At 38.9% G+C, this 16,367-nt stretch overlaps 3 protein-coding genes across 12 annotated transcripts in view; 2 read left to right on the top strand and 1 right to left on the bottom strand.

Moving 5' to 3' along the window:
* fryb (furry homolog b (Drosophila)) overlaps nucleotides 1-4,751 on the top strand; it is a 56,768-nt gene extending 52,017 nt beyond the window's left edge. For 7 of the 9 annotated variants that reach the window (XM_044140088.1, XM_044140085.1, XM_044140082.1 and 4 more), the window contains 7 exons: nucleotides 171-320; nucleotides 421-519; nucleotides 603-686; nucleotides 937-954; nucleotides 1,126-1,236; nucleotides 1,551-1,786; nucleotides 2,013-4,751. In XM_044140088.1, coding sequence (XP_043996023.1) covers nucleotides 171-320; nucleotides 421-519; nucleotides 603-686; nucleotides 937-954; nucleotides 1,126-1,236; nucleotides 1,551-1,786; nucleotides 2,013-2,271 — 957 coding nt within the window. In that variant the 3' untranslated portion in view covers nucleotides 2,272-4,751. The remainder of the gene's footprint in view (nucleotides 1-170; nucleotides 321-420; nucleotides 520-602; nucleotides 687-936; nucleotides 955-1,125; nucleotides 1,237-1,550; nucleotides 1,787-2,012) is intronic. The other 2 variants (XM_044140083.1, XM_044140089.1) reach the window with 1 other exon arrangement.
* Nucleotides 4,752-5,692: 941 nt separating this feature from the next.
* On the bottom strand, nucleotides 5,693-7,132 carry zar1l (zygote arrest 1-like). The gene is made up of 4 exons (XM_044140092.1): nucleotides 6,532-7,132; nucleotides 6,309-6,401; nucleotides 6,163-6,237; nucleotides 5,693-6,050 (listed from the first exon to the last, which is right to left on the bottom strand). Exons 1-4 carry the CDS (start codon nucleotides 7,111-7,113, stop codon nucleotides 5,907-5,909), a joined length of 894 nt encoding a protein of 297 aa, XP_043996027.1. The 5' UTR covers nucleotides 7,114-7,132; the 3' UTR covers nucleotides 5,693-5,906.
* Nucleotides 7,051-16,367, top strand: part of pds5b (PDS5 cohesin associated factor B) — a 29,748-nt gene continuing 20,431 nt past the window's right edge. Inside the window, exon 1 of one of the 2 annotated variants that reach the window (XM_044140091.1) lies at nucleotides 7,051-7,133. The gene's annotated coding sequence lies outside the window, so the exon portion shown is untranslated. Of the gene's footprint in view, nucleotides 7,134-8,736; nucleotides 8,825-16,367 lie in introns of those variants that run through there. The other variant, XM_044140090.1, reaches the window with a different exon arrangement.

Below are 16,367 nucleotides of genomic sequence, written 5' to 3'. Positions count from 1 at the left end.
TGTGTATAATCTCTAAATTGATTGGTCAAAACACACTGCTTTTTCTGGATAATACTGAAATTTGGCATTTTTCAGTGTTTTATCTGCTGACCACCGGGATATCAGCAGATAAAGTATTGCAGATACCATATCAGAGTAAAGTAAATCTTTAAAAACTTTTCATTTTGCAGAACATTCAGGGGAAATTCTGCACCTTGACAAATGATGTCGCTACATACCTTGGTGAGGGATTAAGGGGCATTGGGTCAAAGTTTCTCAAGTCCTCCCAGATGCTGACCACATGCTCAGATTGCCCAACAATCTATATTGACGCTGACACGGTGAGTGCTCTTGATACTTGGTCTGGATCTTCTCATACTGGCAGCTCTGATGAATGAATTTTACTCTCATGTTCTCCGTCTTCGTTGTTGTACCTTCCAGATTATGTCCTACGGTCTCCTGGACAAGATGAAGTTCAGTGCATTGGAGCTGCAGGAGTACCTTGATACGTACAACAGCAGAGAGGAGGCTGCTGTATCGGTAAATCTACCTTTCTTACTGTACATATCTTCTATTTTTCAATGCAAGTGTGCAATTAGAACCATTTCACCTTCCTCTCCCAGTGGCTGAGGAACTGTAAGGATACGTTTCCTAGATGTCCTGTTGAAAATGTGGTCACCTGCCAACCTGGAGACTCAGAAGAGAAGGTACATTCTTCACTGTAAAATACAAACTTTTTTGAATTTTCCTGAAAACAGATTGTCTAAATACCTAAGCCTGTTCTCTTGCTTCTCCACTATGTTGTGGCACTAAACTATTTGCCTAATCAGCACGACTAATTCTTTATAGCCTGACTTTAGCAGTCATGGGAAATACAATGCTTTGCATGTGTTTGATTGATGGTCTGTCTTCCTCTCACTTCACTCTGATGCCCTAACATGCTCTATCGCTGTGTAGCAAATGGAGTCTCTTGCAGTAAGTTATCTCACAAGTTTCTCTACCTTACTGAAATAAGCTGCTTAATTTACTTTTCACGAGACTATCAGCTAATTAACTGTGTGCCTGTGTAAATCTATGAAGAATAAGTAAATGTGTTTTTAATAATACCAGTTCGTCTGACTTCAGTTTTTCTCATGACTCTTCCAGCAATTGGAGCTTTGCCAGAGGCTCTATAAGCTGCACTTTCAGCTCCTCTTACTGTTCCAGTCCTACTGTTCGCTCATTGGTCAGGTTCATGCCATCAGCTCTGTGCCAGAGGTAAATCACATCAATTTTAACAGAGGAGACACATAACAGCTTTTGTACTTACATTACAAAATTCATACTGCATGTCTCTAGCAGTGTAAAGCTTTAAAATCTCTGTTTTACAAGCTATCTGTAAACATTCTTTACATTCTCCTGAATGTAATGCACTGAATGATCTTATAAAATCCAACATCCTTAATTCAATTCCATCTGCCACATGACTAGTGATGTTAAGGTTTCAGCACTGGGTCACACTAGGTTTAACTTTCCTTCTGTGAGGCCATGAAGTTTGCTTATACACCTAACCTCCACCTTCCACCCCTCAGCTGCTGAACATGTCTCGAGAGCTCACGGATCTGAAAAGCAGTCTGCAGGCGGCAGAGGCAGCTGTAGCTAGCGACTTGGAGCACAAACACTTGGCCCACACCCACGCACATGCCGCGCAGTTGGCAGCCATGGTCATCCCCGACTTTCCCACCTCTGAGGTAGCAGTGCAGGCCATACTGGAGTGCCTTAGGAGCCATGAGTTCACCAAGGCTGTGTGTTACATCCAGGAGTGCAGGTGAGGGAAGCTCTGGAGATTAAAGAAATGTGGTGTAAAAGTTTAGAATGAGAATTTCCTGTCAATGTACAATGAAAAAAGACAAAAAATGAAAGGCTTTAACTGAAAGTTGACAGTATTGTTCAGTATATACCATAAAACACCCCAAATATTATGTAAACACATTTACACAAAGCATGTGTTAGTTGTGTGTTCTCCCCTTGAACCTGTTTGATCTCCTCATCAGGAGGCAGTGGCCCAGCGGCGTGTTTGGCGGCAGCTCAGAGACAGAGGTTCAGACACTGCTCAACATCTACTTCCGTCATCAGACCCTGGGCCAGACGGGCACCATCGCTCTGGTGGGCTCCCGGCAGGACCTCAGCCTCATCTGTTCCAAGTTGCTGGAGCTCAACGGCGAGATCCGCGACATGATCCGCCGCGCCCAGGGTTACCGGGTCGTCACAACTTACCTCCCCGACTCCAGCGCCTCCGGGACAAGCCTCTGACAGGACCTCAGGGGCTCCCAGCCCCCTTGCTCTCCTCCTTCACCTCCCCCACACATCCAATCATTGAAACCAGCTCCACCTTCACCATTTCAACCTGCTCTAACAGAGGAGGCTCAGCATCCGCACACATGGCCGCTCCCTCCTCCGATATCTCTGCTTCCTCGGCTGCACAGTTTCAGACAGACACCTCACTGCCTGACCCAACAGCAGAACCAGAACCATATGTAGATGGGGATGTACTCCTCCCTCTGCTGTCCTCACTGTCATCCACTGCAAACTGTGATTTTCCCAAACCAGGCCAGCGAGATTATACACTGCCGCGCACAAGACAGCCAAGGAGGATTAATTTCAGTGAGAACACAAGCTTGTACAGCCCTTTCAGAGTGTATTCATCACACATGTCTGCTCTGTCAGACAAAACCACAGCATCATCATTTCCACCCAACATCCTCCCGACTGTGGCGTCAGAGCCGAACTCCCTCACTCGCTCTGAATCAAATGTTATTTTTCAAGGCTCACATCTTCCCCGTTTTCCACGCTCCCCGTACAAACACCCAGACAGACACGACTCTGCTTCAACCTACTCCCATGCTCCATCATCATCATCTCTTTCTCCTGCTGTAGCCCTCCCGCCTTGCTCCACAGGCCCCGAGGAGGCCGCAGCATGGGGGTGCTGCTGCTCCCTCAGAGAGGGAGTGATGCCCTTATCTCGCTATCTCGGAAAGGTGGGGCAAGCCGCGTTGCCCTTGTTGAAAGTCGGGGAGCTCCTGAATACCGAACCGTCGGATGTCCAGACCTGAAACTCCTGGTCTGGACATCCAGACTAGACCAAAATGATCATTTGATCATTTTTAATCAAAACACCAGATCTTTGCATCTGGAGAAGTGACACATATGAAGATTTTCCTCACACGGGTACATCTTTAATCTACTGGAAACTACAGATAGCTGCGTGCTGAAAATGAAAGTCCTAATTTTTTTTTTCAGAGCTGTATATTGTAAACATTTCAGCCTAGTTTTATTTCTGCTTGATATGGACTTGTGAAGGCTTCTAGCTGGGACCTGTTACTTGCCTCTCAGAGTAACTTGACTGTCACTGCCATCTTCAGTAAGGTGGTGATCTGGTGAAGGCATCATAAGAAGCAGTGAGGAAAATGGCTGTGATACTCTGTAGCATCACTGGAAAAGTTTCATATTTTGCACCAAATGAGATGTTTATTAGTTCTTTTTAAATGTTACAGGTAGAAGATTATGTGACTAAGAGAAAAGGAATACAGGCTTTCACTTTTCTCTGAGATGGAAAAGCAAATTGCTGGAGGAGCTGTTTTGAGATCTCCACTGGAAGAAGCTGTGCAATGCATGAGCCCAAATATTCTACTGTACCCCAGAAAAAAGCTCCACCTGGGACTGACTGAAGGACTGATGCAGACGCTTGAAGCTCATTTCCTACTGCTGCTCTGCATCAGCCAATCAGATCTTCCTTCGACTACTGTTGCGAACACTGGTGGACTGTTTGTGCCGTTCTGTGTGGCATGCACTCCTCTCTGGCTGGCTGTAGCATCATTAGCGAGCGTGCTCTGTTATATGTTGTGTTCTTACGCCAGGAGGACGTTTCATGTACATTCAAATATTTCGTCTGTCGGTAACCTGTTAATTATTGTTAGCGTGGCACAGCCATGGTAGCATTGTTTGTGTATGGTTTGTAGTTGCACATAAGGAAATGCTGACATCCAGCTAATATTGTTGATGTTAAAGCAAAACCCAACTGCTTACCGTCATCAGCCCTCGTTTTCCTTTCACTGTACAAATGTCTTGATTCCTATTTATATCCGATCAGCAAGACAGCACTCATTTGACTTTTATATTGATGTTTGTTCTTTCAGACCCAACTGCCATGCATGCATCTTCAGTGTTCTGTATGGAGTGTTGGAATTATTTATTAACAAAATCATGTTTTATCTGAAAGATACGTTTGTGTGAGGTACACATGGGAGCTTCAAGCTCAGGTGGGTGATTTTTTGTTTTGTTTCCTATGTGGGAGAATGTGTGTTTGCATGCCATGCAAGAAGTTGCACATTTTTAAAAGCTTTTTAGATGAAGACAGTAGTTGTTTTTTCACCGTGTAAATACTTTTACAGCTTTTGTGAACTTGTTTTGAGTTGGAGCTCTGTACAAATTGGTGTCAAAGTAAAGACATATCAAAACTACTTCTCTGAATTCCAGTCCATCACTGAGACACGGGACAACACACACCTAAGGAGAATTTGGAGAGACCAATTAGCGGTCATGTTTTTGGACTGGGAGGAAGCTGTGGTACCCAGAGAGAACCCGTGCATGCAGAAGGATAATAGACAAACTCCATGCAGAAAAATCTCAGAGCAGAATTCAAACCCAGGACCTTCTGACTGCCTGAACAACTGTGCAGCCTCACATGCAACATCCATACAACAGATTTAACAGACAGCAGGCACAGTTTTTAAAATTATTTTTATTACATAATGCAATGTATACTATGAAGTTTGATTTTTTTTTTTGCTCTGGGGCTACTAATGAAAAGCAAAACTAATGGCTTAATTTTCCTTTTAAAATACCAATAGTCTATGGTACATTTTCTTCTGTCACACAGTTTGTGCATGTATAGTCTTGCAATGTCTTTATTCAAGTAAGTCTTAAAAAAAAATAGAATTTGGTGAATGTTTTTGGAAAAATTATATCAGCTTAATTCCACATTAAAATATTTTTTGTAAAATTGATTGCTTACAGATAATGAAAACCAAAACCCTAACCCTCAGTGAATATTTTTGAATATTGTGAAAATTTTATAAATTAATGTCACACCCTTGTCAGTACCAAAGTTGTTCAGAGTGCTGTGGCCAACCAATTACAGAAAAGCGAAGATAATCAGCCTCCAGAGGATTGTCAAGCAAATTCCATTTAGAATTGAGGAAATTTACAGGCAGCTGGAGTCAGTGTCTCAAGATTCACAGTATGCCAAGCCACTCCTGAACCAGAGACAAGAAACGTCTGAGCGGGGCCAAGGACAGAACTGTGTCAAAGTGGTCTGAAGTTCACAGAAGAAAGAAAATTGCTTTTCATTTGGAAAAGGTTACATTTTTATTTCTCACTTCTTCCCAGACCCATTTCTAAGCACTGCTCTTTATTCTAGGACTGCACTATGGATTACCATATGTAGAGGATTTGAACCTGCAACATACTTTTAATTTAGGTGCCAAATGATAATTCACATTTAGAGTTCCATAATAGTGTTGACTTCATGCTAGGTATTGAATTGGGTCAGTTTCTCTGCAGCTCATCCATTTTAAATCTTGACATACACAAAACTAACTAAACTGAGCTTCAGTAGAAACCTTTACTCCAGTATTCTTGTCTCAACCCCCACACCCCAACATTCACATTTCTATGAAGTGCAACTTAGAATTTATTTCCTTTGCATTTTACAAAAGCCCATAGTACCCAGAGTGAACCCTCTAGCAATTTGAGAGGTTGTCAGCTAATCCAGCTGGTCAAAGGTTCAGCATGTTGCAGGCAAGTAAGGGGTGGCTTCCAGTGACAGACATGAACATAACCGCAAACTCTCAAACCATGCAATGAAATTCAGCTACTAGCGAATTAGCTCAAACGATATATTTGAAGCTGTACGTGGCGTCACATGACAGCCTCATGCCTTTACAGCGGCAGCACAGGTCTTTACGATGAGGCCTCTTCATGTTGATGTGTCTCTGCTTCTTCTCACAGCTGCAGCAAGTCTGAGAGCAGCCCTGCAAAAATATTTAAGGGCATCTGGTTATGTTCTTAACTCTTCAAAAAGAAAACCTTTGATGCCAAACCCACGTATTGAACACCCAGGTCGTCAAATGGAAGGTGCTGTACCTTACAGACTATAGACTCCACTCTGTAAGGGTTAAACCCCACCTGGCACTTCCGGCAGAGCTGCTTATAGTACACCTAATCGAAAAAATAGCTAAAATTATTAATGAAAATCTGGGGTATGCTATAGTTTGTAGCTGATCACTCACCTTACTGGAGCCAGAGATGCACCAAACATAAGCACTCTCCCACCGGATGTTGCACTTTTTACAGTGGAAGAAGCCATATCGCTGTTCCAGGAACTTAAAAAATAAAAAAAATAAATAAATGCACAGACTAAATGCAAATAAGGATGCGTCATATAGCGGATTTTGGAAGGTGCCACTTGACGCAATTCGGATCTTTTAATCCAACAAGTTGTCCAAAACCCACCTGGAAGTTTGGGCTCTTGGAGGATCGAGGAATCGCAGTCTTGAAGCAGTTTTCTAAGTTCTCGCCACTGTGATCCGTGTCAGCATCAGACTTGGCTTGGTCAGAAGCTTCCAGTGGGTCCTGTCCAGCGCCATCGCTGAGACTCTTCTGGAAGACCCTGCGGTCAAACACCGGCGAGTAGATGGACACAGGTCTGAGGAAGCGCAGGTTGCTCATGGGCGGCGTGTCCAACAACGCCTTCCTCTCCGCTTTGGTCACGTCGAGGTTCTCGTCATGCGTCTTGCAGCTGTTGCAGGAGGTGGGATTTTCGACGTAGAGCAGCGTTTTCGGACCTAGGGAACACTGAATCACCTTGTCCACCTTCGCGTTCACCTGCACGCCGCACTCTTTGGTGTTCACCTTCCCGCAGGGCGGTAGAGGTAAACTGGGGTTGACTTGGGACAAGATGGTCTTGCAGATCTCCAGGTAGTTGAGGCCCTGAGGAATGAGAAAACGGCCGTCTCCCTTCCCCCAGCTACCCCCCTGAGCTGGGGGACCGCCATAGCCGCTAAAGGGGAGGAACGTGGACAGGAACCCCTCCATCCTGGAGCCATACGACAGGTGTAAGAGGCTCTTTGTGGGATTTATACAGATCCGGTCTGAAAGGCACTGATTGCTTAATTAAAGCCTGGGTGTGCGGGTTTAAGCTGAATTAAGTAAAACGATCCAAAACTCTTCAGGACCACCCAAAGGCAAATTATGAGCCTATATATATATATATATATATATATATATATATATATATATATATATATATATATATATATATATATATATATATATATATATATATATATATATATATATATATATATATATATATATATATATATATATATATATATATATATATGAACTTTTCAACTGGTTTTATACAAATTTAAAGTACAGTCAAATTACTAATATAGACTCAAAGTTGGCAATAGTAATCTTTATAGTGAACAAGTTAATAATAGTTCAGAATTAGAAAGAACTTTATTGTCCGGTGCCAAAGGCTAAAAGAAATTTACTGTGACTACTACAGACTGACTACTGTGGAGAAGGAACTGCTCTAGTGGGGTGAGGTCGTTGTTCTAATGGACAAGGGAACTATAGTGGCAGAGGGGTGGAAAAAAATGTGTCCAGACTGAGAGGAGGTTGGCTGAAATCCTGTCTGCGTCTCTCTGGGTCTTGTAGAGATGGAATATTGTAGCCAATTACCATCTCAGAAGAGTGCACGATGAGAGTTTGGACGTTTAGCATCATTTTAACTGGGATATAAACTTTTTATAGGTGTCATATGAAATACAATCCTTGCAGAGCCTTGTTGGTGAGTATTTAGCTCCAGTTTTTTGGCACTTCTGGCTCTCCTCCATTTGTAAGCGTCTACAGTAGTGCTCAAATAACATATATATGGTATTAGGGTGCCCCCTAAAGGTCGCATTTTTTTGTGTACATCGGCACACAAAGAAAGGTGTAAATACGCCTCTCTTTTAACGTCCCGGAAGCCAGCGGATGTTTCTGTAGAAACACTTAAAATATACGTTTGTTGTCAAAATGTATGCAAACAGACAGTAGCTTTATGTGGTTCAAACATACAAATGTTAGCTTAATTAAATATGGAAAACATGAATAGTTTAATGGCTTGTCTGTGGCACAAAAATAATTATTTTAAGACGACCTGAACAGTGGCGTTGAGTTGCTTTTTATGCGTTTATAATACTAACATAAAAATAGATTTTGTAACACTTCTAGGTTTAAGATTCAGAAATTCAAATAAACTTGCAAAAATATTCATATGAAGGTTACAAAACAAAATAAAAATTATATCATTATTTTTTCCTAAACTGGGCTATCACACAAAACTATAATATTGCTTATTCTTCTCAAGTTTTTTGTATTCTAAAACTGGCTATCCAGTAGTTTGAAGTGCTTTTGGGTTCTCTGAATTTGATAAAGAGTTATACAAATACAGGCCATTTACTTTTTTTCAAAACATGTATGTTGTTATATGTAGCCACTACTGTGTAGAATACCAAGTAAAAATGTATCTGTATGACTTATATCAACATTTGAATTGAAATCAACATAGATTCACACGTCATTTGAATGTCTCAGTAAAACTACTAGGACTCGCCTTTAGGTGGCGCTACAAGTTCATCAATAGTTTGTACCCATGGGTACTGAATTTAATGCATATTGGCGCCATTTTGGAGCTAGGAGGGGGAAGAGAGCTGCAGAGGAGGACACGATTTATTACAATTCACGCTTACAGGTAAGAAATGCACAAATAGAGAAAATCGGTAGATCGTTGAATAGTTATATGTTTATTCGCGCATCTGAAAAAATACATGAGCGAGTATACAGCGGTGGGGTGGTCTGATTTCCATGCGGCGAAAGGAGGAGTGCAGCCCGCCTTCCTCGCCTGTGTTCTCGGTTGCCTTGTCTCGATTCTCCGCGTTGCTTTGACTTGGTCCTGCTCCGTAAAATGGTTAGCCAGGATAATATTAGCCTATTGGGTTAGCTTACTGTCACCACACTGAAAACATGATGTACCGTCTTAGTTGTACGCTTGAAATCGGGAAAGTTCTAGCCACATAACGGTAGTTAGCCGGGGTGTTTTGTTACTGTCTATCCGCCCTCTGTCACTGAGATTGCTGCTGCTAATGTTAGCTCTACCATGCTAGTTGATGGTGTGCAGACCGACAAGCTAACACCAGCTAATTGTGTTAGCTACATTATAGCAACCGAGCAGTCTGCATATATACTGCTGTGATGCAATGGTAATAACTTCTTTGCTTAAAAGCGTTGTCCGTTTCTCTGTAAACCTACTGAAAATTATAGTACCATATGCTGTTTGTATTTAGATATAATGCCTTTGTCATGGGAGGATTTTCTTTCTTTTTTATCGCTCATAATGGCTGCGTTATTTTGCGGTAGTACGGATGGGCAATAATAACGTTAACGCATTAAAAAGAACTATATATTTTGGAGTTTGCGTAGTCAAAAGTTGGCACTATTGGGCACTAAAAATACTGTAGTACATGATGACGGAAGAAAGCAGATCTTTACCAAACCTGGTCATTGCATCCTGGTTTAATTGGTCAAACTCCAAAGTTAGCTGAAGAGGAGTATCATTTATAACCGCATTAGCTGTCACAGTAGTTAAAGCACTCATTTTAAACGATGAAAATTAAGTTTCAGTCTAATATCAATTTCTGTAATAAAACATTGAAAATACTGCAGTACTAAATGATACTTATTGTTGAAAACTAAATTAAGGAATAACACAAATATAATAATAAAATAATTACTGTAAATATGTTTGAAAATAAACTGCACAAAATGCTTATTAAAAAAATATGCAGAAAAAAGAAAAAGTACACATTTTAAATAAAATTGTATTTCATAATTTTCATGCTGTTTTTTGAAAATGCTATTTTCACAAAATAGTATTTTATACTATTTTATGTTGTGATTCTCCTATAATAACAGGAAAATAAATTATTTTGTTAAAATAAAGGAAATTTAAAATGTGCATGCTTAAAAATGTACTGTGCTTGATTGTAAAATAGACTTTGTAAATAGAAAAGAAAACACAATGAATGTAACTGTTATTGCACTTGCAAAAGCAACATGTAAGTTTTGACAAGAGAAATTAATAAATAAATACATAAAATGTGTATTTAAAATAGCATATTGTGATCCCATTTACCTGGATATCCAGCAAGCCTGCAAGGATGAATTATCAAAAATATTTACTTGTCCAGAAACTGGTTTCAGTGAAGCAGTAGGAGTCAAATAAGTCACCATGATAAAAAGGAGACTTCAGTAATCCAGCCATTTCTTGATCATTTGACAACCACTTTCAGCAGCTGCTTTGTTTGTTTTTGCAGCTGTCATCTTGAGATGTATTTTCAAAGATTATAGTCAGAGGTTGTCAGAATTGTTTGGAAATTTGGATTATATGATCTGGATGTTTTCACATTAATTGTCAAGAATAAGCAGATATAGCAGTCAGGGTTTTATTGCCTTATTCCAGGTCCATTTCATTTGACATGTAAAAAGTTGTGTGAACTTTGTTTCAATTGAGTAGTTCGGTTCATTTCTAACATTGCAGTGATGTGGTTGAACATTGTGATCATCAATTCTGGTTAACTCACATTTTTCTTTCACTTCTCTTTTCTCCTGTTCCTCCCATGCCCCATCCTGTTGTCATAAAAGACAGAGTCCATCAAAGCAGCAATGAGTGTTTGTTATTGCCAAATAGTTTGTAATTGGATGGATCTGAAATGACAGAGCTGACCAAATGTTGCACCAAAGCAGTCGTTTGCAAGGGCCAGTATTAGACACGTTGAAAATAACAATTACGATTCAGTGTGTTGTATTGCTCATAACACATAGTTTTCACCTTTAAATGCTTCCAGTAGAGATCCCATTCAGGCTGTACTGGTCAATACAGATTTCTGTCATTCTTAAATGTCTGACATGGTTTGATTACAAACTGAATGTTAGCTTAAAAAAATCTGTCACAGACATTGACTAAAGAAAGACATGTTCATTCATAGAAGCAGCTTTGAAATATGCAGTAAATCAAAGAAAAACAATATTATTCTCCATTCACGCATAAAAGCACGACTCTAAAATATTGAACAGGAGCCAAAGAACGCACTGTTTTTTGATATTTTAAGAGACTGAACAAAGTTTATTAAAGTTACTTTTGGGAATTTTACTTTCCCGTTACAGGTTAGAGATGATCAAGGGAAATTTGGCTAATTAGCGCTCATCTAAAAACCAGAAAATGCAGGATGGCAAATATTAATAATTGTTGTTTTTGCTCAGGAAAGTCAGGGTGTTTTGATCTACTACAAGCTGATTTTACAGTTTGTGGTACATCAAACACCCTGACATTTACACCCATTGATTTTACAGTTTGGTTTTCACTTAGTTCTCTCTTTTTTAATCTCTCCAAACGTATAGCTGATCATTTATTTCCACTTATTTCTAAAAGCTGCTGATGCAGTTGAGTATTCATGATGGTTAAGTAGCCCTAGCTACAGCTGTGACTGGTTTGTTTTGAATGTTCTGCAGGCAGACATCCACAACACATGGATTTATTGTAAACAAAGCATTTCTTTCAACATTCAGCTCTCTTCACTTATTGTAGGAGCTTTAGTGCAAGTTATTTTTTGATCTACAAAACCTTGGTTGTTTTTGTTTGGCTGATTTTTGCAGAACATTATGTCCCAATTACTTTACTTTGAAACTACAAATGCTCTTTGACGAACTTTACCCATTCCACTGATTTGTTTCCACATATAGGTCACTGAGGTCACCTTTGCAGCCAGCTGGTGTCCAGGTTTCACTCTTGTTGCTCCCGTTTTCCATTGCCCACCCACAGGGTTAAAACCAATCTGTCTCTGTCAAGATTCAAATTTGGAAACGAGTTACCTTTGAGTCCTTAAAGTGGAGCTGGTGTTAAAATGAGCAGAACTGGCAGAGCAGAAGAGTAGTAGGGTACAAAGCCCTGTGTTGGGAGCTAAATATGTTTAACTGTGATAAACCAGTAATGAGCCTAAAGTAGCCCAAGCTGACGATGTTAGGAGAGGAGTATAGCCAGTCCCTTTGTGCTTATTTACTGCTGCGTTTGTGAAATGTTCTCTCATGGATGGTAGCCACACATTCACATCAGGTTGAGAAATAATCTGCTCTGATTGGCTGCCAGGACACTCGGTGTGTGTCTGTGTGGTGCAGCGATGGAGGGATGGACTCAGATTTGGCAGCAGCTGTGGGGTGGAAAAGAAGGTCACAATCCAGCAATTTGGCCGCCTGCCAATTTCCAATGGTGTGTGTTTGCATGTGTGTTGGTCTCTGCATGTGTGTGTGTTTGCTGAAGCTTGACAGCAGCTACTGAGAATTCTCAGAACTTGTGGCTCATAAACGTGTTTTACATCTTCCTGACCCAAACAGTTTTACTCTAATGCAGCACGATTTTCAGTGTTAAAAAACATACAATTATTAAACAAACTAGATTGCTTTACAGAAATTGGACTGAACATATAATTTCATTTTTATATGTCATTATTTGAGGAAAATAAATTTTTTTCTAGCTAAAAGCTGCAATTATGCTTTAGTCACATGGCATCCAGGAAGGAGCTATGAGACATTCAAGTGACATTCAGTTGGCTGACACGATAAACAACTTGGTATTCTGACTTGACTTGTGAAAGATAATATCAGAACTTATTAAATCTGTTGCTAGAAAGACTTTTGCCTTCAGTGAAAACAACACATCAATCAGTTGTCCCACTGCACCTGGCTTCGTGCAGAACCTGTCTTCTTACCTTTGGTGTCTCACCAGGAAAAAGTACTAACATGTATAAACATCACATAAAACACCACAGAACTGTATTAGACACCTGTACAACTGAAATGGGGTCAAACATACATTTAAACATTTTAAAGCAGCAACGTTAAATTACTTGGCAATAAAAGAGGTTTCAGTGATGAATATATTTTGCCACAACTAGAAAACTTGGGTTTACTATTTTGTTTATTACTCATGTTTGCCAGAGGGTAATATCAGGCCTTTGTAAAAGCGCCAAACAAAGCGTGGCAGCAGACTTGCAGCCTGGACTTCAAAGCACCATGAGTGGCCTAGGTTTGGGTATGAGGGCGCACACTGGATCAGACACTTCAAAGGATCACTGTCTTCATAAGCCATCAAACTGATTCAACACATCATCAGAATGGTTAAATTGATTGTACTACAATACATTTAATATATCTAGTTTTGGGCAATGGAACAATTTCAGTATTTTATCGAGAAAAGCCATCAAAATTATTATTATGCTTATATTTAAGCACTTTTCCCGCAAATTTTAAGGGAGATCACTGCTTTGGTTAATTTTCTGAAATTAATTTAATTAGCTATTCTTTAAGTTTGTATTGACATTAGGGTTGCACGGAGTAAAATACTGAGTTGAATTGTTGATTAACCAGATTATAAACCTAATGTAACAGACAAGACATCCAGTAATTGGGGAAAGGGTCTGAAGATATTGTAGGAGTTGGTTAAGAAAAATACTACATGAAGATTTGAGGAAATAAAGAACAAACATGGATTAAATAATGAGGACTTCTTCAGGTACTTCAAATTTAGGCACTATACTGAGGAAGTACTAAAGATTAGGGTTTTGTGGGTAAACCTTGTTTTGATGTTCTCAGGAATATAAAGGACGCAAAAAGTAGGTTTGTTCTACGCATGTACAGAATGTGTGAGCAGCTTCTCTTGGTTAGTTTTTATAGGACATTTGTGTGAAAAAGTGTAAAGTTTGAATGTACACTTGTATTCAAAATGTAAATTCAATAGATTTTGCAAGTAAAAAAAAATAATTCGGGTCGCACAATACATGGCGAATACATTGTCCTCACAATATCAGTGTGTGTATAGTCATAACACCAAAGACTTTTTGGAGTGCAATAATTGTTGGCTAATATATTCCAAGTGTTGTGAACTCGTAATTTACATGTTAATGTGATGTATGCTAATTTGGACAGAGTCTCATGGCAGCAGATTTTTACACCAGACACCGTTACCCAAAATGCCAAATGTTACAGTGATGAAAGAGCAAGTGATGAAAATAGGCATATATGACTTTTGTTGTCATCAGAATATTTACTAATGTTGTGCATTAGTAAATATACAAATATACAATCTAACAATAAGAAGCATCTCAAGGTTGTAGGACGTTTTCCCTCCACTCAACTTTCCAGTATCGTCTTCAGATGCAGCACTCTTTGAACAGTCTAGTTTGTTTCATAGTACAGACCTCAGGCTTGTTTGTAGCTGCTCCAGCCTTGTTTTCAAGCTTCATACTGAATCTTTACTGCATACCAGTTTAGTGATGAATTATTTCTCAAGTTTTTGATTTGCCTACTTCAAGGTGAGCAATGGTACAACTGATAACATACACTAATAAGGCTGGCAGTCTCAGGCCCCCTGCAGTTTAGTCTGCTGTTGCCTATTGGACTTGCTTGAGATTTTTGTTTAAATTACAGAAAAAAGTTGACTAAGTCTGTAGTCAGGAAAATGTTAAGTGTAATTTAGCTAATACAGCATGATAAAATAACTTATCTATGTTAATAGATAAGTTATTAACATAGATAATAACTATTAACTATCTGGCACCTTTCCCAAGTAAGGTGCCAGAATTTGGAATTTAATTGTCGGAATCATAGCCAGTCCTGCAAAAATCTGGAAAGATCTGGTGTTGATTTAATAATATCATAAGATTATAAAAACTTAAAGAATAATAAATTGCAACATTTTGTCAGATAATTTTTCTTCAGTCTTCTGGTTCTCTCCAGGTCCACTCTTCTTGTAAAGTTTGGCTTTACAAGAACAAGTCATACATGTTATAAATCTTTCTCTTCATAGAATGGAGGAGTTTATCTCTTCAAAATGTTTGGTCACGGCCAGTTCTTATGCTTTCTACTTAGTGAAATTTAATAGGACTGGAGATATTTTCCCAAGTAAGGTGCCAGAATTTGGAATTTAATTGTCGGAATCATAGCCAGTCCTGCAAAAATCTGGAAAGATCTGGTGTTGATTTAATAATTTTCCAAGTCTGGATGGAAAGATAAAAATTTAATAAGGAAGCAGAAACCCATTTTTATTAATCTCCAAATTTTGAAGTCCCCCCCCCTCTCCATATTTAACTTTTTCCATTTTTGTTTTTCTGAATTCCACTTTTTTCTGTTCTAATTATATTTATTAACCAAAAGTGTGCAATTGTGTAGTGAATGAAAACGATTCAACAACCCAATAGCCAAAGAGATCCGTAATTATTATTATTCAAGTTTCACAAACATAAAGTCCCTGTGGTTCATCAGGACGTAGAATGTTTTTACAAGTTATTTAAAAAAAAAATTTCTGTCATCTAAAAAAAATAATTACTGCACCTCCTTGTTTGCAGATAAATCATCTGTTTTTTGGGGTTTTTTTTACATCTATTGACAAAATTTTTCTTTTAAAAATGCTTTGGAGTTGAACACAACACCCAAATAAACCTACAAACAGCAACCCATGTGTAGTCTTCCATAATAATCAGTGCCGTAGTTAATTTTTATTTCTTCGATCTGTCACAGACATCACCATTAAAGTACATGACTGTCAGTCCTTTTATGTTTTGCTTTCCTTTTCTGACACCGGCCAAAAGACTCCAGAAACTTCTGCACAAGTTTTTCTGCTTGCTGGGATTAGCAAATTCTGAGATTCTGCATTTTGTCTCAAATTGTTTGTTTGTGGAATTTGTGGAAAAATAATAATAATAAATCATTATTATTGTTATTTATTTAATTTTTCTTTTAAACGTCTTTTATTTCCTACGTTTCAGTTTGAGATTTGATCCAGCTCATTGATCAGTTTGGTTTTTAAATTAAAGATTTGTGAAAGACAAAAAGTATCAGTTATGGTGCTTTTCTGAGCCACTACCCTCCAAAATAATGTTAGAAATTATTTATTAATTAGTTATAAATAAGTAATATTATTTCTAAATTTTTTATTAAAATGTAGAAATAAGTTGTAGGTAACTGATAGCTTTTATGCCATTGCGCCCCTGATTTATTGACTTTGAAGATTGCTCAATCGATAGCTGTGGTCAGGTTTGCTTTCAGCTGTAATTTTTAGGTCATAAATGTAAAAGTGGGGCTTAGTTAAATAGCTATGCACAGAGAAACTGATTCGTAAGGAAAATCTTTGAGACTGACCATATAGAAAATGCAATTATGACGCTATTACTGAATATTGGATCAAC

The sequence above is a fragment of the Gambusia affinis genome, linkage group LG15, assembly GCF_019740435.1.
Source record: "Gambusia affinis linkage group LG15, SWU_Gaff_1.0, whole genome shotgun sequence".
In the NCBI taxonomy this organism is placed as follows: Eukaryota; Metazoa; Chordata; class Actinopteri; order Cyprinodontiformes; family Poeciliidae; genus Gambusia; species Gambusia affinis.
The sequence above is the reverse complement of the archived record's forward strand: the minus strand, read 5'-3'. Positions and strand labels throughout refer to the sequence as shown.